Source organism: Rhea pennata, chromosome Z (genome assembly GCF_028389875.1).
Source record: "Rhea pennata isolate bPtePen1 chromosome Z, bPtePen1.pri, whole genome shotgun sequence".
NCBI lineage: Eukaryota > Metazoa > Chordata > Aves > Rheiformes > Rheidae > Rhea > Rhea pennata.
In genome coordinates this window covers 17,205,756-17,227,014 of record NC_084702.1, presented here as the reverse complement: position 1 = coordinate 17,227,014, position 21,259 = coordinate 17,205,756, and the positions used below count along the sequence as shown (strand labels likewise).

The 21,259-nt window shown below is 35.1% G+C and overlaps 1 protein-coding gene across 7 annotated transcripts in view; it reads right to left on the bottom strand.

Moving 5' to 3' along the window:
• KDM4C (lysine demethylase 4C) overlaps positions 1-21,259 on the bottom strand; it is a 249,607-nt gene that overhangs the window by 21,201 nt on the left and 207,147 nt on the right. For 6 of the 7 annotated variants that reach the window (XM_062599330.1, XM_062599325.1, XM_062599331.1 and 3 more), the window contains exons 18-19: positions 9,248-9,433; positions 2,722-2,892 (exon numbers count right to left, since the gene is read on the bottom strand). In XM_062599330.1, coding sequence (XP_062455314.1) covers positions 2,722-2,892; positions 9,248-9,433 — 357 coding nt within the window. Of the gene's footprint in view, positions 1-2,721; positions 2,893-9,247; positions 9,434-21,259 lie in introns of those variants that run through there. The other variant, XR_009961144.1, reaches the window with a different exon arrangement.

Here is a 21,259-nt window from a genome sequence, read left to right as displayed (position 1 = left end):
AATACGTAGAGAAAGATACATACAAATAAATAGAAAACCCCTATCTAAGTAAATCTGGCACAGTATATTCATATCTAGCAAACTGCCAAGCTGTTCCAGTGGAGATACGTCTGTCAGGTATTAAAAAAAAAAAAAGAAAAAAGGTAAAAAAAAAAAAAAAAAGGCAACTGTGGGAAACCCTCCCTAACTGAGCAATCTAAAGAGCAGAGAGCCTACCTAGGGCAGCATCTGTTAGATGACTCCTGGCCCACTGGGTCTTCCTGGTGCTGAGACAGGGTTTGTGTGACAATCTCCAGAGCATTACCAGATAATCCTTCAAGAAGGGGAAAACTGAACTCGTACACACTGTTGGTAGCACTTACTGAGGATTGCAGCATATGTACTCCTGTTCATATGGTTAAACCAACTGTTAAGGCTGCCATCTCATCTCCTTATAGATTTGACATGCTATCCTCATCAATGTAGCCTTTCTATGATGTATGGAGGGAGCTTTCCTGCAGTTTTGTGCAGCAGAAAACTGTAGGCATATACTTTTTTGCACTCTCTCACTCCTGCTGCACGGAAGGCTGACTGGTTAGTACATCACCAAACTAACTAATGGGTTTAACCATTGTAATTCAGGAGTGATTTTTCTAAAAAATTCTGACAAGGTAGAAATGAGATACAGCACCCAAACAATAGTTTGAAATAAAAAAGAAACTAGAATATAGCTATCCTTATTTGGTAAATCCTAATCTATTTAGCAAATGCTAATACAATCAAGAAAAATACACAGAAGAGAACAATGTATACCTTGCTTTGGTAGTTATTGAATAAATATTGAATCCCCACAGAGTTTCATGAAGGAAACCGAAGTTTCCCTGCTCCCTATTTTCCTCCTTAAAAATAAATCACTGGGTCTGAACACTGAAATAGTGGTCTACTGTGAACTCAGCTGAAATTATGTAGTGGATTCAACACATACTGGAAAAGCAGAAAGCTCCTATCTTTGTGAGCTAGTTGAAAAGTGAAAACAGATTAGAGAAATAAGTTCTTCAATAGGCAGCAACATTGCTTTCACACCAGATTTGATGAATAAGTCCTCCCAGCGGCACTAACACCTGATACGCACATTGCATGGATTAGCAAGTTTTAGTCCAGGCAGAAGAAAAAACATTTTTTTTTTCCTTCCAGTAACTGCTGCAGGTATATTATCTAATGAAAACACAACAAGATTTCTCTAAGGAATGTGAAATTCGTTTGGTGTTTCCATCAAACAATTATATGTTGTTCATCCACTATCTGCGAAGCACTGAGGCATATCCAGGCCTGATTACATTTCTTCTTAGCTCCAGATCAGGCAACCCCACTAGGGTGGCAAACATTTTCTCATCTCTTCCATACCAGATCCTTGATGCTGGCATACACAAGAGAGCAGTTTCTAATAATAAGACAGCCACATTTGCTTAATATCTTGATGTTTCTAAATCAAAATGCCTTTGATGGAGGCTCCATTAATGGAGCTTTTCAGAGTATTTCAAATTAAAGGATAAATTTTCAAAGACATGTAAGAGGGATTTGCTGCCTGTCTTCTGTTAACACCAGTGGGAGGTAAACAGCTATATTCCCATATCCTGCTTTGAAACGCACCCCTTCAAATGCCGTATTTTCAAAAAGGCATCAGACTTTTCAATAACTAAGAAGCTTCCAAGAACAACAGTATCATTTCACTGATGCTATCGGACAACTAACTCTACTTCCATGAAAATGTTAGGCTTGCAGAAAACAGAACAGCTCAAAGACATCTTTACAGGACAGGAACATTGAGCATTGCTGGGGCAGTGTCCCTTGAACTTCTAAGCATACATCCTCACATACACCTGACTCTCCCTCTACATCCAGCACATGGTGTGAAGCGAAAAGCAATCTGGCAACAAACAGCCCTTTTGCATGCTGAGGCTAGCCTGATGGAGGCTGTAACTGATTATTAGTAGGAAGTACACCAAAAAAATCAGTTCTGCACAAAGAAACGCCATGACCACAGGAGCATGAAGGTAAACACAGATTAGATCATATTGTGACACAGACGTCAAACAGCATCTGATTAACACAGTGAAGGTTACCATCCAATCTACTCATTGTAAATATGGAAGGAAACAGAATCTTTCTCAACTGTCTGCAAATTCTGTTCATTTCTAAGTACACAATGTGTGCCAGTTTATGTAAGTGCATAAGGGAAATCAAAATCTCAATTGCTTTTTGGAAATGCAGTAAACTACACATTCTTCTCCCTGATGGTTTTTATCATTAATAATGTAATCTTACAAACTAAACATCAGAAGGTGTAAACAAGTTGTTGGAACAGATTCTTGAGAGCTGTTCTTCCCATTACAGCAGAATTTTTCAACTCAGCAAGGAATTTTTACAAGTTATCTCTATGAGACAGATAAGGATATATGTAATTCCCACTCTCATATCCTTTATTAAATACATATTTCTTATTTAATTAAAAGACTTCGTAAGATTAGTTTTGATTCATTTGGTCAAATGGCAGAGACTAATTAGAACAACCAAAGTTTGGAAGACCATTAGAAAATAATCATTCCCAGCAGTGAAACTAGCAAACATGAACTGAATATTAAGGCTTTATCTCCTCTAAAAGTCAAAAGAAATATTTCAAAAAGTTCCATCTGTTTAATTTTCCAAAAAATAGAAATAACAGGTATCTGAAAAAGAACTTACTACAATGTCTTCAGGAAAAGTATCCCGACTGAAAGAGCCATCATCAAACATGACTTCATAGAAAACTTGAGATGTGACTCCTGTGACTCTGCAACTGTAGTATCGTGTATTCCTGTGTTTCGTGATGACTGTCTGCCCAACTGTAATAGCCTTCTCACATGCTTTAGTTCTCTTGAAAAAGAAGAATTTAAAGGAAAAAGCAAATTTAAAATATTAGTTTGCTCAACAGAAATTTAGCAATGTTAGAACTGATGCGAATTCCCCACTTAACACAAAATCTTCAAATGCAAGATTGTTTGTTATAGATATGATTATATGACATACAAAGCTTCTATGTTTCATAAGAAAGCAAACAGCTTCCATAGAATAACAAATTATGGCATTCAAAAATATTTTTACAGCTGATGCCTTTGCAATAGGGTAAGAATACTTAAACAACTAGCAATATTTGTACATCTTATTTGTTGTGCTGGAAGATACAAGATATGGGAAGCCTAGACAATGCTATGAAGCCATTTCAAAGGGTGTATTCTTAAATACTGTATTTCTGTATGATTCTTCATAATTGCTTAATATTTTAGTGAATGGGGTGAAACAATTAAATGGATATCCAGTTCTTGTCAGAGCTGTTTACAACAGTGTATCTGAGTAACTTCTTAACCAATACTGTGCAGAACATTTGCTTTAAAACTCCAGGCAGCATTGATCACTCTTCATCACTTATTTATGTAGCACATCAGTAACAATAATTTTCAGTTTTCACTTTGAATTCACTAGAGCTACTTAGGTCGGTCAAAAGTGTAGCAGGGTTGTCAAACTATGCAAAAATTCTACATCAGTAACTGCTTGATAGTTTCTATATATAACAGAATTGAACCTTTAAGTCAGCAAATGCTAAGCTCACATGATGTAAACAGATGTACACATCAGCTCCCAACTGATGTATCCCCTCGAACTTCCTATCAGAAGAGCAAGCTTCTTCACTGTGAAAAATAAACCCATGAGCCTCTTATCCCAATAAAATAAGGAAAGAACTTATCTCCTACGCGTCTGACTGTCCGTTCATTTCCTAACACAAGTCCATTTGCTCACACAAAAAGAAAAGTTACTGTGACTTTGGCTATGGCAGGACATTTGAACTTTTCTGTCAATGGAAGACACTAAGACAAGAGGCAATAGAAATGGTATGCCTTTCTTAAAGTATTTTTTATTAGAAATATTTGTGTAAAAAGCATGAAAATAATTTATGGCATATGATAATGTAATTACTCAATTTTCTACCATTGCTTCTCAAATCTCCTTCAAGGCAGTGAAATCTTCAATCAGTACAATAAGCTAAAAAACTGTCTGTGAAAATCCAGAAAATGATACAGCTACAGAATTTTTAACACTACTGTCAAAGGAAAACTAAGAGCAGTATCAGTTCTTTTTGTTAGATTCCAAATATTAATAGTAATGTCAATCTTTTTGAGAAAAAATAACCAAACCTGAATATTCCTGTTTAATTCAGGTCACCTCAGATAGTAAAAATCCATTACGTTTCTACAGCATTTCCAAGTTTATCTAGAAACAATGTTATGATCATACTAAAGAACTACTTAATCATTTACTTGTAGAATAAAATTATTATTTATGCATTTATGTAATTAATTCTGCCCACTTAGTATAACTACAGATATGTAAAAGGAAGAAAGAATGATTTACTGGTGTAAGGATTATAGGAGTTACTATCTTGCTATAGCAACCTTTTATCCAATCTTCAAATATATATAAACATCAAAGTGTTAATTTTCCAATCAAGTCTCAATTTTAGTCATCAGTTATTTAGGAAAAATAAATAAAAAAGAAAAGCAGAAGTAAACTAGAGACTATTAGTTATTTGTATGAGATAATAGAAATTTGTGATTATAGTACAGGAGTCCAAGGAGAAATATCTCGATCAAATTTTTATGTTTTTAAAATCTCAAGCTGGTACTCTATTTAAGTAAAATATAGTATTAAAAGACAATACAGGCTCATTTAATGATAAAATATTCAAAAAAGAAATGCCATAGCTCATCAGAACAAATAATAAAAATCAGAAATGCATCCTAGTTCAAGGAGTTTATTTTTCAGTATGCCATCTTGGTAGGATTCTTGATTTATTTCACACAAAAAAGTATTGACAAACACCCTCTATAATTGATTGCATGTCCCCGAAAACATTTCCTGTCAGAAAATCCTAAGAATTTATTGATGTTAAGAATGTCATTTTTGATCAGAAAGGACAGTTGTTACGCAAGGGAATCTATCAGATTAAAGAAACAGCTGTGCCAGTTACCAGATTATTGAGGAAGCTGTGGTTTAAAAAGCATGTTTTTTTTTAACAGTACCTAAGCCAAGGATGAACTAAGATAGCAGCAGAAATACAGAAAGCAACCAGTCACAGAGGAAAAGAAAAAAAAATTAACCTCTTCTTCTGTGTGCAAACTTTGAAAAGATAAGAGGGAAAATGACTTTCTCCCTCATTTTCTGTATGGCAGGACATACAAAAATCTTGTTAAATAAAATATATAAACTATACATATATAAACATATAATAGTTAAATATCTTGATACATATATATATATATAAAAAAATATCTTGAAATGTTCTCAGACAACAATTCTTAATGGAGGATCCTCAAAATTCTAAGATTGATAAGGAAATGTAACTCTTATTTCATCACTTTACGTTTACTCTCTAGAACTATAATTTGGGAATGGAAATGATGCATGACCTTTCAAAAATAGGCCAGCTCATGATTTTTGAGTACTATATCCTTAAAACAAGGCATGCCTCAAGACTTTCTAAAATGCAAACGGCCTGACAGCAGTTAGCAGGCAGACACATACAATGACAATACATCACTCACGTATGCAAAAGGAAAAGCATCTATAGCTTCCACATGACTTCATCCCTTCATCCCCTGTGTGCCTACAGAGGTAAGAACTGGCCCATAGTTGCAGTAAATCATCTGGGAAATCAAAGCCCATTTCATCACTTAAAACAGTTAAGAGATCAGCAACAGTGAGTTTTTGCAATTATTAAAAGATCAGCAACAGTGAGTTTTTGCAATTATTATCATAACTGCCCCTTCTTAAGACAATGAGTCTTGCCAAATGCACATCACAGGGGCTGCCTACATGGCCTTTTATGATCACAGTTTCCAAATGAAATCTTACTCATGAATTTCCTTGCCTCTAGCTAAGTAAAACTTTTCTGCTACCAAAATTCTGCATTATTTCTGGAGCTGTACGCTTGGTAAATACAAGACTTTAGACTTGAGTGTGGACATCAAAAGTGCATATTTTAAAAAGTCATCTCAATATTTAAAAATTAAAATTTGTAGTATTTGTACATTTATTCATTCATCAGCACTGTATGTAGAGAAGAACTATGTTTTCCTTCTGCTTTTGTTTATGATGATTTATCATCAGAAGACCTACCAATGTTTACCATTATTGACATTAAAAATGTACCTTAGGAAGAAATAATGAAGACAATTCAGAAAGAATTGGACCCTCAGTCAAAAAGATATATGAAAGAATACTGATAAATAATTTGGGCACAATTTGCTTAATATCATGGCAAATTATAATTAGGACACAAAACCTACCTCAGCACTGCAATACGCCATAATCCTGAGGTGAAGAGACACATTAACACTGGTAATAATACATAGTTATCAGTACATAGCTAAGTTCCTGGTTGAACAACCTGCTTGATTTTCATATTACAATACTACTGTAGATATCTGTAATAGTCCAGAAGCCATCCTTTAGTTGGTGAGTTTTGTTTTATTTTGTTATTTAACTTCAGAAAAGTAGTAATCAAAGATATTCACTGAGAATTCAGGCACAATATCTAGAGGCTATATTAAGGAAACACCAGACAACTATAATTTTACTTCCTTAAAATGAAGGAAAAATAATAATATCCTTTCAAGTATCCCTTGAACTCCTAAACATCAGAAGAAATTTGTACTTGCTAACAAGACAATCTATTAGATTCCTGTAAAAATGTGCAAAATAATATTTCAGTCCTTAGGATTACGCTGTTTTGAGCAAGAAATTTAGAACAATGGATGAACAAAAAAATTTAGTTATAAGTAAGGAGCATTGCTCTGCCTAATGATGAAGAGCAATGTAGTTTGTGCATCAAAGGCTAGCTAATAACAGGAAAAGTATAATAAGAAAACCAATAGTGAAAAACTTCCAAAGGCTTAAAGATGGGTTTAGATTAATTATCCAAAAGACAACGTATAAATCCAATCATACATAAATATACGGCAACCTCCTTTGTTTCAAGACAAAGTTAAGAATTTTACAGAAAAAGATTTTTAGCAGTATGTCTGATCCTTCGAAGTTTTAGCCCAATGAGAAACACACTTTCTCTTCTGTACTTTTGATTTTGATTTGAGCCACATGAAATAAGCTAATCAAACAACTTTTTCAAAAAGGTTGGTGCTGAGTTTCAAGAAAGGCCTGAGAGAGTCTCATTCTTAACTGAGCTACCTTGCTTATGCTTCACACAATCACTTCATAAGCAATTATTCCTTTTTCTCTATATTGTTTGTTTTCTTTGAAAATACAAAATTCAGATCAAGAAAATCACTAGGAGAAAAAAAAAAAACTTCGTGAGTGTCCCTCTCACCTCATTAGTGTTGCATTGTTTTAGATGAATATTCATTTTGTGTCTTAGCGTACAAAATAATAGCTATTTAATAACTGTTTTTACTGTTCCAAGGAAAATTCATAATTAGAAAGTTAAATGTTAAGTAGTAAGGTCAGCACTGTTTTAGATTAGAATGGAAGCATAAATTCTGGTCAAACTGGCTTCAGAATATTCTGTCAGTATTATTTAATAACTAACATTGATATAGAAGGGCCAGAAAAGGCCTCTGTTTAAGACAGGGGTAGCACTAGGTTAGGTACTGTAAAAACACTAAAGAAGCAATCCGTAACTTTATCACATTTACCAATTAATATTACAAAAGAAAATATAAGGAAAAAATAATATAATTTGTTGGACAGCACCAGGAGACTCCAGCATCAGACAGGGACTTGTTTTACAGGAAGCTCAAAGAATTAAGGAGCAATGGCAGCATTGCATGCATAAAGTCAGTATAGAAGACAGTATACAACAGAAAGTCCTATTTGATCCAGGAACAGTTTCCCAAGCTAATGATGAAAATCTCACAATTTGAAAGATGGAAATTTATCGGGAATCAATGTTAGAAAATATTTTGTCAGAACAGTCCTGTTCTTATTAGCTATGAACCTAATCCAGTAATTTTATCTAGTGGATAATGCATTCTAAGAAAGCCATAAAAATTATCTGAGAAGTTGCCTGTACAGACAGTGTTTCAAATTTGTTTTGAAACCAGACTAGTTTTCATAAAAAAATTATAAAGACAGAAAATTCCTACAAAAGTGTAGTGGTTTCATACTATTATTTATTTTGGAATGCAACAATCTTCAAAAGGCAAAATTGTTCTGGGGAAGTCTTGAAAAGAACACACAATTTGTTTGTCTCGATTTTTTCAGAACTGCTAGGAGACTGAATACTCTGGTCTGCGTGATTACTCTAGTTGCAAGGCACTACATTTTATTATACACAGAAGTAAATCTTACCCTTTAAAAGTCTTGTCTCTAAGACCAAGAATTCACTGACCACCTCTTGAAAGAAAGACATATATTATAGACTTTCATTAGCACTGTAACATGGGTTTACTCTTTCATTTTTAATATACAAAGGAGATGAAAAATTTATTCAAATATAGAGTTCTCAACTTGAAAAAAGTGAGAAATTGTTGTTTAAAGTATCTAATAGTAATTTCCTTATCAGGACTATTATTTAGTAGTCATTCTAGTTGTACATTGCTCGGAAACAAATAAATACGATTTTAAAAGCCCAAGATAAATGGCTGAAGTTATTTCTTAACTGAGATAATAACAATTTGGTGGAATAAAAGGTATTAAAACCTACAAGACAATAATGATAATCCTGTATGTATCCCATCTAAAATTAAAAGTTCCTCCTCAGCTCAGACTAGAAAATAGGAGCACACAGTAATAGCAGGGATTTTCCTGACAAACCAGTGTTATTTTGCCAGATGACAGAATAATTATAACAGGATATTTGCAAGATGTTTTTCAGAGGCAGGAAAAAGGGCTTACTTACCATATGCTTTATCTCACAGTATCTGTGAGTCTTTTTAAGATATTACGAGCTGATATTTGTAATACGCTCCAAATTAACAAAACAGAGAATTCAGTGAGTGGTTATGGCAGCCAAAACAATATATTCAGCAATGATTCTAATAGAAAAATGTGCCAGGCATATCAAGTATCATTTCTTCCAGGTAATGCGATAAGAAAAAATCTTTGAGATACAATAGTTTTATTATTATACACAACGTGAATCCCTTCTCCCATTTTCTCTAGAAACATATTTTAATTCTTCTGTTCCATTTTTTAAAAAATAAGGAAACAAATTCCTTACCACATTTTGGTTGATCTTGTGCCTGAAACACGTGATGTAGACAACATATGGCCAGTCATCAGGTTCCATAAGTACTCCTGCAGCATGGGCACAGGTAACATGGAAGGAGGCTGGACAGCGTCCGTATGAACACTGAATGCAGGCACCAGAAATTTTCTTAATTCTCTGCCTGCAGAAAATGCACTTCTACAGAGACAAAACAAAAAAGAATATTTACCATACTACTACAGTTCAGTTGACTTCTGCAAGGATGTCAAGGACTACAAAGATATTTGTGCTTTACTGCTTATATTCTGTTTCTATACCTTGCAATCTGCATGAGGAAAGAACAAGCATTTATAAGTTATAAGATAATTCTGCAACATTAATTTATAGACAGCATTTTTTTCTTTTCATGTAAGCATAAAGACTGCTTGGTTGCTATAATAAGAAAATTGATACGTACATACATTATTTAGAAGTTTAATTTCAAATTTTGCATAATGTTTTGAAAATTAACCTGCTAAATTACCTCCTAAAATGAATAAATTGAAAAACCTACATATAATTCTGCAAAAAATAACAGCAAGTGTAAAAAAATAAAGAGAATCACAGAACTTTAGGGATAGGTAGGACTTCCAGATACCACTTAATCTCCCCCTCTGCTTGAGACTAGACTAGAGGTATACCTACACTGGCTTTGGCAGGTGGCTGTCTTAACTTCTCCTTAAAGACCTTCAATGAAAGAGCTTCCACAACACCCTCAGATAACCTGTTACCTGAAGTTATAAATATTTTCCTACTATCAAGCCTTCACATAGCTACACAGCTGAAGGCTGTTCCCATGCCCCTTTTAATTTTTTTCACTGTGTTTTTCACTGGTTGTGTATTTCTATACCGCTGACTGAGTAGGCTGTATTCGCTCACTTTGTTTATGAAAATATCGTATCAAAAGCCTTATCAATGTCAAGCCATACCACATTCATTCCTTCTTCCAGTGTGGAGAACATGAGAAAATGATGTTGCTATTTTGTGTTCTAGTGAATAAGCTTTGTCACAGCTTTCATAAGCCAGGAAACAATTGGAGGGGCTTCAGTCAGCTAAGTTAGCTAAGTCTGTGAAATAGGCTCCACCACACTAGAAAAATCAGAGTGCAAGATGACTGGTATCATGCCACCAGAAGAAATCAACATGCCAGACTGGATAATTACTTTATTATTCTGTATCGACAACAGAATTATATCACATGTATTTTCTGTTCTGTTCTGGAACTATTTTCTGTTTACTCTCATCACGGCTAACAAAACTGTAAATGTCATCAATTATCATAAAACCATCTGAGCTATTCTAAAATTTAGCCACAATATTTTGCTTAATGATGTGACAAGAGTGAATTCCATATTTGAAATCATACTGTTGCAATAGTGATTCCTTCCATTTGTCCTAAATTTGCTAATCACTGATTTTGTTAAACATCCCCTTTTATGCCTACTCTGCAAACAGGAGTAAAAATAACTTCCATCTATTTTCACTGTACGATTAGTAATTCAAAATATTTCAAATTAACACACATCAAATTCCTTTTTCCAAATACTAGAGTATTTATGTTATCATTAAATTCTCAGCAGCTACTTTCCTTTATGTTGTAAAGGAAATCTGCAGAAATTGTACCGTAGCACTCAGCACTCAGGCTCAGTGGCTTCTGGTTTATGTCTAAAATAACGTTTTTTGCAAGTGCTAGCCCTGTTAAGCTCCTCAGTTTCAGGCTTGACTATGCAGCATTCTAGTACATGGATCATTTTGAGTAAGAAAAACTCTCCAGGTCACATTCTGCCTTCATATCCCATCTGTGAAAGCCTATGGCCTGAATGACTTTGCAGGAGAAACGAGTACCATTTGGAGCTTAGTTAAGCATCTTACTGATCATTCACTAATGGGACAAGCACCTTGCCTAGTCTCCTGCAGCTACATTAGGTCTGCAAGACTAGTAGGAGGTAAAGAGGATTTCAGCATCAAAAGCCAAGTCCAAGACTTCACTGATATGCTGACATAACATTGTATTTATGTCCACATGCACGAAGACATTTTCAGACAAGTCAAGGAACTGTTTTCTGAAAGAGCTTAGGATTTTTTTATATACATCCACATATATACACTCATAAAAATTTAGAGAACAGTAAACCAGTAATTCCAGAAGAAGAACATAGATGAAAGTTCATGTAAACACATTTTGAGTTTTTATTCAGATTACTGTGAAACTCTTAAGTTACCTTAAGCAAAGAAGGAAAGACTAAATCATGAAACATACGTGAGTCTAACAAATCTTGGTTTCCTTAACCATATTCTTAAAAATAGCTAGGTGTTTTGACTGATATATCACACCAAGTACAGTTCAAATAAAATGCAGATAATGGGAAATAGGGCAAAAATGGTAAGGTGCGGCTAAACTAGCACTAACTTAAGACAGCATCTTTCAGCAGAAAATGGTGCTCTCCTTAATTGTGGGCTGCACTTGTTCCAAGAACCAAAGATGCAAACATGCATTGGAAGTGGTGATGCAGACATACCTCAGCTTTCAATGACAGTCCCAAACCAAAGGCATGCATTTTGAAAAATGCAGGTACGCACACAAAAAAGTAAATTCCCAACTTGCATAACCATACCATGCAGCATGTCCCCATTCAGAGATATGAGAAAAAGCTTCTCGATCTTTGAAAATTTAAGACAAAATATTTATTTTTCCATATTTAATTAACAAAAAGCAGAACAGAGAAAAACATAAAAATCTATTCTGCACAGATTTTTGAAACTTCAGCTGAGCAGTACAGTGAGCAGGTAGGTATTAGCTGCTAGTGGTAACCTGCACAGTGCTATTTCTGACACACGCTGGTCATTATTCTCCTACCAAGCTTCTTGTTGATAATGTATTTCTTCTACTCGAATAGTCCTTAATGCATGGTGGAGTCAAGTGGTTTTTTTGCTTTTTTCTCCTATGCTAATATTATTTTGTTAATCTATATACATGGTATGAGAATGCTGTTATTCCATATTTCTAAAGAATGGTACAGATAAAGCAGAACAAAATTGAAACTAATTTAAAAAAATATTTCAGAGGAAAAACAATCAAAGCGAACATAGGAAAAGGATGCAAAGACTGAAGTTTCACTCTCCCTCTTTCGAAGTCTGAATTTTTAAAGTTTGTAAAATGAAAGAGTTATACAAAATGGAACTGATCTTGAATTGACCTTGCAGAGGGCAGAACCTAAACATTTTCTCTGTCAGGACTAACTTCATGTTTGGGTATATAAACATGATACTTGTGACATTAACAAGCTGGACAAAGTATACATACATTTACTGAAATACATTCAAGCTAATTCAATACCCAGCTGATAGCTCTTTGGTACCCTGAAACTAAAGCTGCTCCTACCAGGTAAAACAAATTCCAAATCCTAGATAGCTACAAAGAATCTCATTATGATTGAATGTTTGCTAGATATTAGTGCAAAGCAGAGACAATGCAGGAAGTGGCTGAGAATCAATCTTAATCAGAGATTCAGATGCAGAATGAATTGGGGAATAAATAAAATTGTTTATATAACTGGAGATTAAGAATATAGGACATAACTATGCACTGCAATTTTCTAGATGGTGAAATGACCTCTCTTTGCCCCCAAAATGAAAAATATTCTGCTGTAAATGGATTTCATAATCATAGAATAGCTCTTTAATATTAATAGATTGCAAATATACAAACAGAATGGATTTTAAAGAATGACTCTGAGAAGAGGAAACTGGATGCCAACATTTTGTAGAAATAAGTCCCCGATAGCTTTCATAATGATTTTTATGCAATTTCATAATGATTTTTAAGCAATAAACAACTTGATATTGCTTCCCTTAAAGAGAGTAATACTTACGAAAAAAATTATAGTCCCTAACATGATCATGATCTAAACACAATAAGAGTGCTTTCTAAGGCAAGGATTTATAAAAATAAACAAAAGCTGATGTTATGACCGAAAGCAGGAGCTGGCTTTTGAGAAACTATTTGGAGTATTGATTTCTCTCAAAAGAATTTCTAAAACTTAGCAGTAAGAACATCTTATGTGAAGAAGCTCACTTAAAACATTAAATCAAAAAAAAAATAAAAAAAAAAGATGATCTTCTAAAAATTATTAGAATGTCATTTTTGAAAGCCACTAAAAAGTGACCCATGAGATCTCCTCAACTCTTTCAGATGGGTATTAACCATCAGTTAGTAATTCAATTATATCTTCTCATCCTTTCATACCTTTTCTGGCTTTTTAGGCACCATCAGAAAAAAACAGTAAGACAAGAGGCACCACTGTAAAGTTTAGTAAATTAATGAAAAATAAAAGTTAACTATTTCTTTCCCTAACATCTGATTCTACCGCACCTCTGTGTTTGGCAATTCATCTGCTTTGCTCCAGAATTTATATTCACAGAGATGCAATATGGCCATCATGCATTATCACACTCTAGGTACAGCATGTTGGTCATACTATAACCAAGAGTAAAATATCCATAGATTTTTACAACATAAAGATTTCATGGAGGATATTACAAGGAGAAGCTTCACCATGTTATCAGCTGTTATGACCTGAGACATCACAGAATGATTGAGGTTGGAAGGGACCCCTGGAGATCATCTAGTCCAACCTCCCCGCTCAGCAGGGTCACCTACAGCATGTTAGACAGGGTTGCATCCAGGTGGGCCTTGACTGTCTCCAGAGAAGGAGACTCCACAGCCTCTCTGGGCAACCTGGTCCAGGGCTCCGTCACTCTCACTGGGAAGAAATTTCCCCTCACGGTCAGGCAGAACTTCCTGTGCTTCAATTTCTGCCCATTGCCTCTTGTCCTGTCATATGGGACAACTGAAAAGAGTTTGTCCCCATCCCCTTGACACCCTCCCTTCAGGTACTTGTACACATTGATCAGATCCCCCCTCAGGCTTCTCTTCCCCAGGCTGAAGAGGCCCAGCTCTCGCAGCCGTTCCTCACAGGGCAGGTGCTTCAGATACACAGTGTTAAAATGCGCAGCGATACCAATCCTCTCTTTCTCTATAATCCAAAGGTATAATGTGGATTAGAAATGAGAAAATATTATAGTCTAGTCAACTACAAGGGGTGGTAGTAAGATACCAGCCCAAAGATTTTTCAATAATGCACAATACTATCAGAAGATACATACTATGAAGACATTTTGACATATTATCTACAGGCCAGTGAACACATGTTGTCTGCACAACCATCTTTCAGAATACAAAGTCAGCACTTAATTTTGCTAGAAAGCGTAGTGTGTTTCTATGGAAACGAGCTCATGACTTTTTTCTTTATGTTTCCTTTTACCCCTGATTAATTTGAAATATGCTGAATATTACAGCTACGAAATTGATGGAACTCAGAAAATCTAAAGAAAACGGGTTTCTTGGATCGTCGTATGCTCCACTTCTTTGCTCAATATGTTGAGACAATTATATAAAATTATCCAAGAAAGTTACTAGGTAAAGCCTCAAAAGACCATTTTGTATCCTTCTGGTATTAAAACACAAGAGGTAGGGAAGGGGGGAGACACAAAAGAAAACAATGATTGAAGAAAATGACTTACAATTTCTTTTTACTCAATAAATTCTGCTTGTAACAAATTAAAAACAGCAGACATTATCCAGAAGTAGGTGAAATTCTGTTATCCGTACATTCTAGCAGAGAAGTAAACATAACACCTATGCATCAGTAGCAGCTACAGAATTGTTTTATTTTCTAATAATGCTGAAGTAATGTATTTTGGGTCTAATATGGTGAACATAAAAGCTGATTATGACTTGCAATTCAAGACTTTGAAACTATATTGTTTGATTTTGAATTAATTATCAAAAGAACTTGAAACTGCTCTAAATATATATAAAAAAAATTAGACCCTACCAAAACTCCAGCTGTAGCCTGTATAGTGCTACTTACCACCACAATACCTATGACCATGCCATATATACAGAAGTATATTTCTGTATTTCAATATTCTTGAAGTCCTCAAAATCTGTAATAGGTCTTGGCGCTAAGGACTGCAGTTAAGTCCCTGCTACCATCTTTTTTCAGTTAAAGCCATGCCATTAAAATTCTACTGCCAGAGATATCCAGTAAGTAATCCTAACCTAGATATCTATACACATCTCTCTACTTTCTCTTCAAACTATCAACAAATACTAAAAGGAAAATATGGATGGCAGATCTTCAATATCCCTTTTAAAAAGCAGAATCACTACATTTCCAATTTATTTGTTGCTAGTACATAGTCTTTGAACATTAGAATACTGCCCTCTTCCCTCTAGATTGATGTATAATAAGTGACATGCTGAGAATTTAGTCATTCCAACTGTTTCTTCTGCCTACTTCCTATCTACCTTCCTTTTCAGTTTTCCTCTATATTTTTACAAATGTATTTTTATTACAGGACAGAACAAATCTTTTCACCAAACAATGCCTATGGTTTCAAAATGTTGCATCTCTTCTTTTGTTTTTCCTAACGTTTTTCACACTTTAGCATCCACATTGCATTGTATAAGCAATCAAACATAACCTTAAAACATGAAATTTTAAAGAAGCATCACGCCCATATTCTATGCATCTTTCAGGTATCCTGAAATGAAAGAGAAGTAGTGCTTTACACTGCTGCTGGAAGAGTAATTTTCCAGGAATACAAATACAGGAGGTTCAAAAGAATCTCCTTTTCATTGTCCTCCTGGAGGAAAGCATATTTATTATTATTTTGCTTCTGATTTGCATAGATCAGTAGGGGTAGATTTAGCATTTACACAAAAACTGAAAAACAAACAAATGTGAAAGGCCAGTTTGGCTGACAGGGCTATGAGGCACCAATTCACTGCCCTGCAGCTTCAGTCTCCACCAGATATGGTGGTTAGGGCAGGTCTCATAGAAACCCTCTTTCCAGCAGGTTTCTGTAGAGGTTAGTGCTTAACTCAAGTACATACCACAGAGATAAAACAATGATGGTAAAGGAGACCTAAATTATTTTCACAGAACCATAGAATAACCTATGTAGGACGGAACCTCCTACCTAAATCAGATCACGTTGCTCAAGGCCTGTCCAACTGAATCTTGAACAGCTCCAAGGGTGGAGCTCCTACAAGCTCTCTGGGCATCTGTTCCAGTGTTTGACCACTCTCATGGTAAAAAAACCCCTTTCCTTACAGGTTCCTTAAAAGTTCCTTCTCATGTCCCATTTGCATCCTTTGCCTCTTAACCTGTTGTTGGGTATCTCTGGAAAATGTCTAGCTCCATATTCTCTGTATCTGTACAAATACAAGTAAGGTCCTTCTGAAGCTGCATCTTCTCGAAGCTGAACAAACCCTGCTTCTTCAGCCTCTCAACATACATTCTATGCTCCAGTTCCTGACCATCTTGGTGGCTCTTCACTGGACTCACTCCAGTGCACCAAAATCTTTCTTGCAATGAGGCGACCACATATGGTGCCTAATAAAGAGAAAGGATCACTTCCACAGATTACCAGTTGCAGCCTACAAATAAAGCCTATGATGCAGTTGACTTTCTTTGCTACAAGGGCACACTGCTGGCTCATGATCACGTCATTTTCAACCATGATTCACAGGTCTTCCTTTCCAAAGCTGATTCCTATCCTTCTTCCATGAGGAAAATCATTGTCAAGATAAATTCTAATGACAGACTGTGGATTACTCAGGTTTCAAGAAAGACAGAACATCAACAAAAACAGAGAGTAAGTATATAAAGAGTTAGAAAAGCCACCTAGAATTTGCAAACTCTGATACAAAGTCCTTAGCAGATGATGAATAAATAACCTCTACGGATGACCTGGCCATTTCAGGCTTCACTCCTTTATGAGTTGGCTTTTAATGCAAAACACTGCTCAGAAAAAGGATATCATTATTTACACTCAGTAGAGAAGAGGTCACTGTTTCCACAAAGTTTATAATAATTTCATTAAAATACTTCATATGAATACATACACATATGAAACACACAGACACACAATTTAATATTTTAATAAGAGAGCAGTTAAAAATCAGAACATTGAGATGCAGCATTGAAAGGATTATATTCTTAGCAATATCCTGCAAGCAATTTACTGAAATGAAAAAAATGCAAAGAAAGTCTTTATCAAAATAAAGGTCCCTACATCTCTTATTCCATAAACCCCCATCCTTCTGAGAATGGCTAGTATGCAAGCTGTAAGCTAAAAAGTTTGGGTTTTTTTTTAAAAAATATATTAATTTTAAATTAAACATACACTCAAGAGAGAATCATGAAGTATTTAAGATACGCATGTTCAAATATTTAGAAACAAGAATCAAACAGAAACATCTGATGACAATACAAGAACACATATCAAAATTTCATCTACCTACTAGCATGACAGTAATATGCTGCTTTGTGTCTTAAAGCATTAGGAAATGGGAATGGACTTCAGTACATGTCCACTGGGCAAGAAGAGGTCATGGCCAATTATGTAGGTGAATGCACTCTGCCTCTGGGAAAGAAAATACTTTGCTTGGGAAGTACACTGAACAGGGACACAGCTGTTTGTCAACTTATTCTTTTGAAGGGAGGCAAATGTCGACAGAATACATTATTAGAAAATAGGGAGAAGTAAAGCATTTCAGTGAGGTTATGCAACTATCCAGGAACCACCTGGCATCCTGACAGTAAATTGAGCAAATGTGCTATTTCCAGGTGCTAGCAATAACATCTATGAAAGGGAGTAAGTCAAACCTGGAAAAGTTGGGCTACTCCCAATATGGAGAGCATTTTTTTTTTAATTTTGAGAAGGGGCAAGGCACACAATTTAAAAACACTCTGCATCATAGTCTCACTAAAAGATTTTGTTCACTTTTGAAAAGCTTAGGAAAATGCTTAGCTTACAGAGAAAAGATTTATTTGCACAGCTTCAGACAAAAACCAAAATCTATTTTTCAGCAGAGCCAATCTTAACATTACACCTCACCAGATAATTATGTCATTTGAACAGGCAAAGGTGATAAGGCAGTACAGAAAAGCTACGATATTCTCTAGAGACATACGAAAATGTATCTAGTATAAGCAGTTTAAAAAATTTCACAATCCAAAATGAATCAGCTTGTAGTATCTCAGAAACGGTCATTTATAAACCTTTCTCTCATTTCTAAGTCCCATAGTAACTTCACTGAATAAATATTTAGAATAATATGATCCCAATGCAGAACAGGGTGAGGAGTGTCTTCAAGTTGTTACCATTATAAAAATTTGCCAAAATATTTTCCCCTCTTAAATTAAAACATATTTAAAATCAATTTTGTGTTTCAAAAGGTTCCTGGAAAAATGATGAAGCAAAAAATAAAATTATAACCTGTTTAAAACAAGTTGTTTTCCCTCCATCTTTTATTTCCTTCTATTGCTTTCCCTCAGAAGATGAAAAATTAAAAAGAACAATACCATGGTCTGGTAGAGAAATGACCTTCTGCTACAAGAAATCTCATAAAGTATCATCTTTCTTGCATAAACTTGAAAGTATGTGGATGTCAGCACAGTTGTGAAGAGTTCCAAGTTTGCCATGGAAACAACATTCTTATTTCAAAATAATGCGACTGCTCGCTGTGGACTATTGGCATGAAAGCTCCCAATCCAAGCTCATTGACAGCTTGTGGAGTGGACAGATGAGGCATGGAAAATATTTTAAATTAGTTCATTTATCTTGCTGAGACATGGGAAGAAACTGAGACTGTTTCATGTTTATAGAAAAAAGCAAAGCAAGAGAGGAAGAAAGGAAAGGGGGAAAGGAAAAGAAGGAAAAGGAAGAAAATGGAAAAGGGGGGAAAGGAGAGAAAAGAGGAAGGGGGAAAGGAGAGAAAGAAAACGGAAAGGGGGGAAGGAGGAAAGGGGAAAATGTGAAAAGGGTGAAGGAGGAAGAGGGAAGGAAGAAACAAGAAGGGGGAAATGGTAAAGGGGGAACAGGAAAAGGGAAAAAGTGAGGAAAAGAGGGGAGAAGGGAAAGAGGGGAAGGAAAAGAAGGCAGATGGCATCTTTCTATATAAATTACTTAAGCTAAATTTCCCAAAGAATACATTTTTATTCATTAGAAAAAACGCACTCCGTTCTGATGTAAGATCTTAAAAAGAAAGAAAAAGGTTAATATTAGCTAAACAAAAATGTTTTTAACTGGTTTTGATTTTGTCTTCATACTTTTCAGAAAATAAGTAATATTTTTAGTACCCCATTAAATGCAGCCAGATTTAAATTATTTTCTCCTAAGGACTCGGACTTAAGGTGTAATTTCCATCATATACTTCACCCATTATACCACGCAACTCTGAGATGATGAATACAATAGATCACACAGTTAATGCAAAGCGTCTTATTTCCATTGACGTTATTAGAGCCCAAGTTATAGTAAGGAAGATGGCTCAGAGGACAGAGTAATGTACTGCAATTCAGTAGACCAGTTCTGTTCCTGAGTTTCCACTGGGCCCTAAGAATATGATTCTCAAAACAGAGATAGCATTCCTCCTCCTTCAAAGTGATCCTCTTTGAACTTAGGGCATCTAGAAAGATAGCGTATGAAACCCACTGAGGACCTTTCAAGCACGTGAAAGCACAATTTCTGAAATTGTGCCACCAATCATGACTTATACAGGAACTTACACTAGAATATAGGCATGAATACATAGCTTTTATATTGGAATAGTGAACAATGCCAGACAAAATTTTGTATGTGCAACATTATAAAGGTCTGTAATTACTGGTGATATCCACAATATCGTGTTCAAATTCCAAATATATAGACCAGATAGACATAAAATTCTTACTGGAACGTAATATTCTAAAAGCACAATGAAAAGTGGAATAATGCTGTTCAAAGAAAACCTGAATAAAGCTAAATGTGTTTTAGTTTTTTTCAAGAGAATTATAACCAGACTCAGGGAACACATGGTTATGCTTTGTACAGCTCCTGCTTCCTATATGCAGCTCATATTTTGCTTCATATTGAAACATATATATTTAATTTTTATATCTAATTTATTCAGTGTGATTTTCTCTTCTCCCAGCTTTTCTGGCACAGTGATTAGACTTGAAGGAGGTTAGACTTTTCCTCACGTCTTTGACATTTTTCATTTTCTAATTTCCCACTCTGGGGAACGCTTCACCTCCTTGATGGACATGTAATTGATTTGTTTAGTGTTAGTGTTTAGCAAGGACTGCTACTGAAGGGCAAGATGTACGCTCTACCACCGTGATGTCCAGTCTAATAAAAGTGTATTATAAAAAGAAAACACAAAAAGTCTGTTTTTCCTGTCCAGGGTTCCCCTCCTTTTCAGTCTACCTGGATGCATTTAGCATACAAACCGCTCTTTTCAGTTTTAAAATAACCTTTTCGGCACAATCAGTCTCTGTTGTCTGCCTCTCTACTGTTCCAAACTGGAATGCACCATTTCTCACAGTTAATGGAATCTTCTTAGCTTATGAAGCCTCAAGCAGGGCCTGGCTCCTTTTTGCCCACTGTATGATTTTGAAAGCTTCTTTTTTTCTTTTTGTACCATAGACTTTTTTTTTCTTTTCTTTTTTTTTTTTTTTTTTTTTGTGTGTGAGAGTCATTCACAGAGAATAAAGCTAACAACAGATTTAATTTTAAAACTTTTTAATTTCCCTACCAACCGGGTTATCAGCAGTGATACGAAAAAGAGTATCAACAGAAGCCCAACACTTAAAAAGTCAGAAGGAAAGAATGTCCAGTATACAGCTTGACTTTTGATAATAATTTTCAAGACAACTTTATGACTAGTTACACTTTTGGAAGATGTTCTTTCTCTCCACACAGTGCGTCCAAGCTTTGTGTTAATGGACCATTAAAAGATGCTTCATTGTGTCTTAATGGCATAATACATTACAAAAGTCAGGTGAAGGAAGAATTATACCTCTCAATCTAAAACATGTCATATAAAAAGCCATAGCTGATATTTCCAGAAAGAACAATTTGCTAATACTG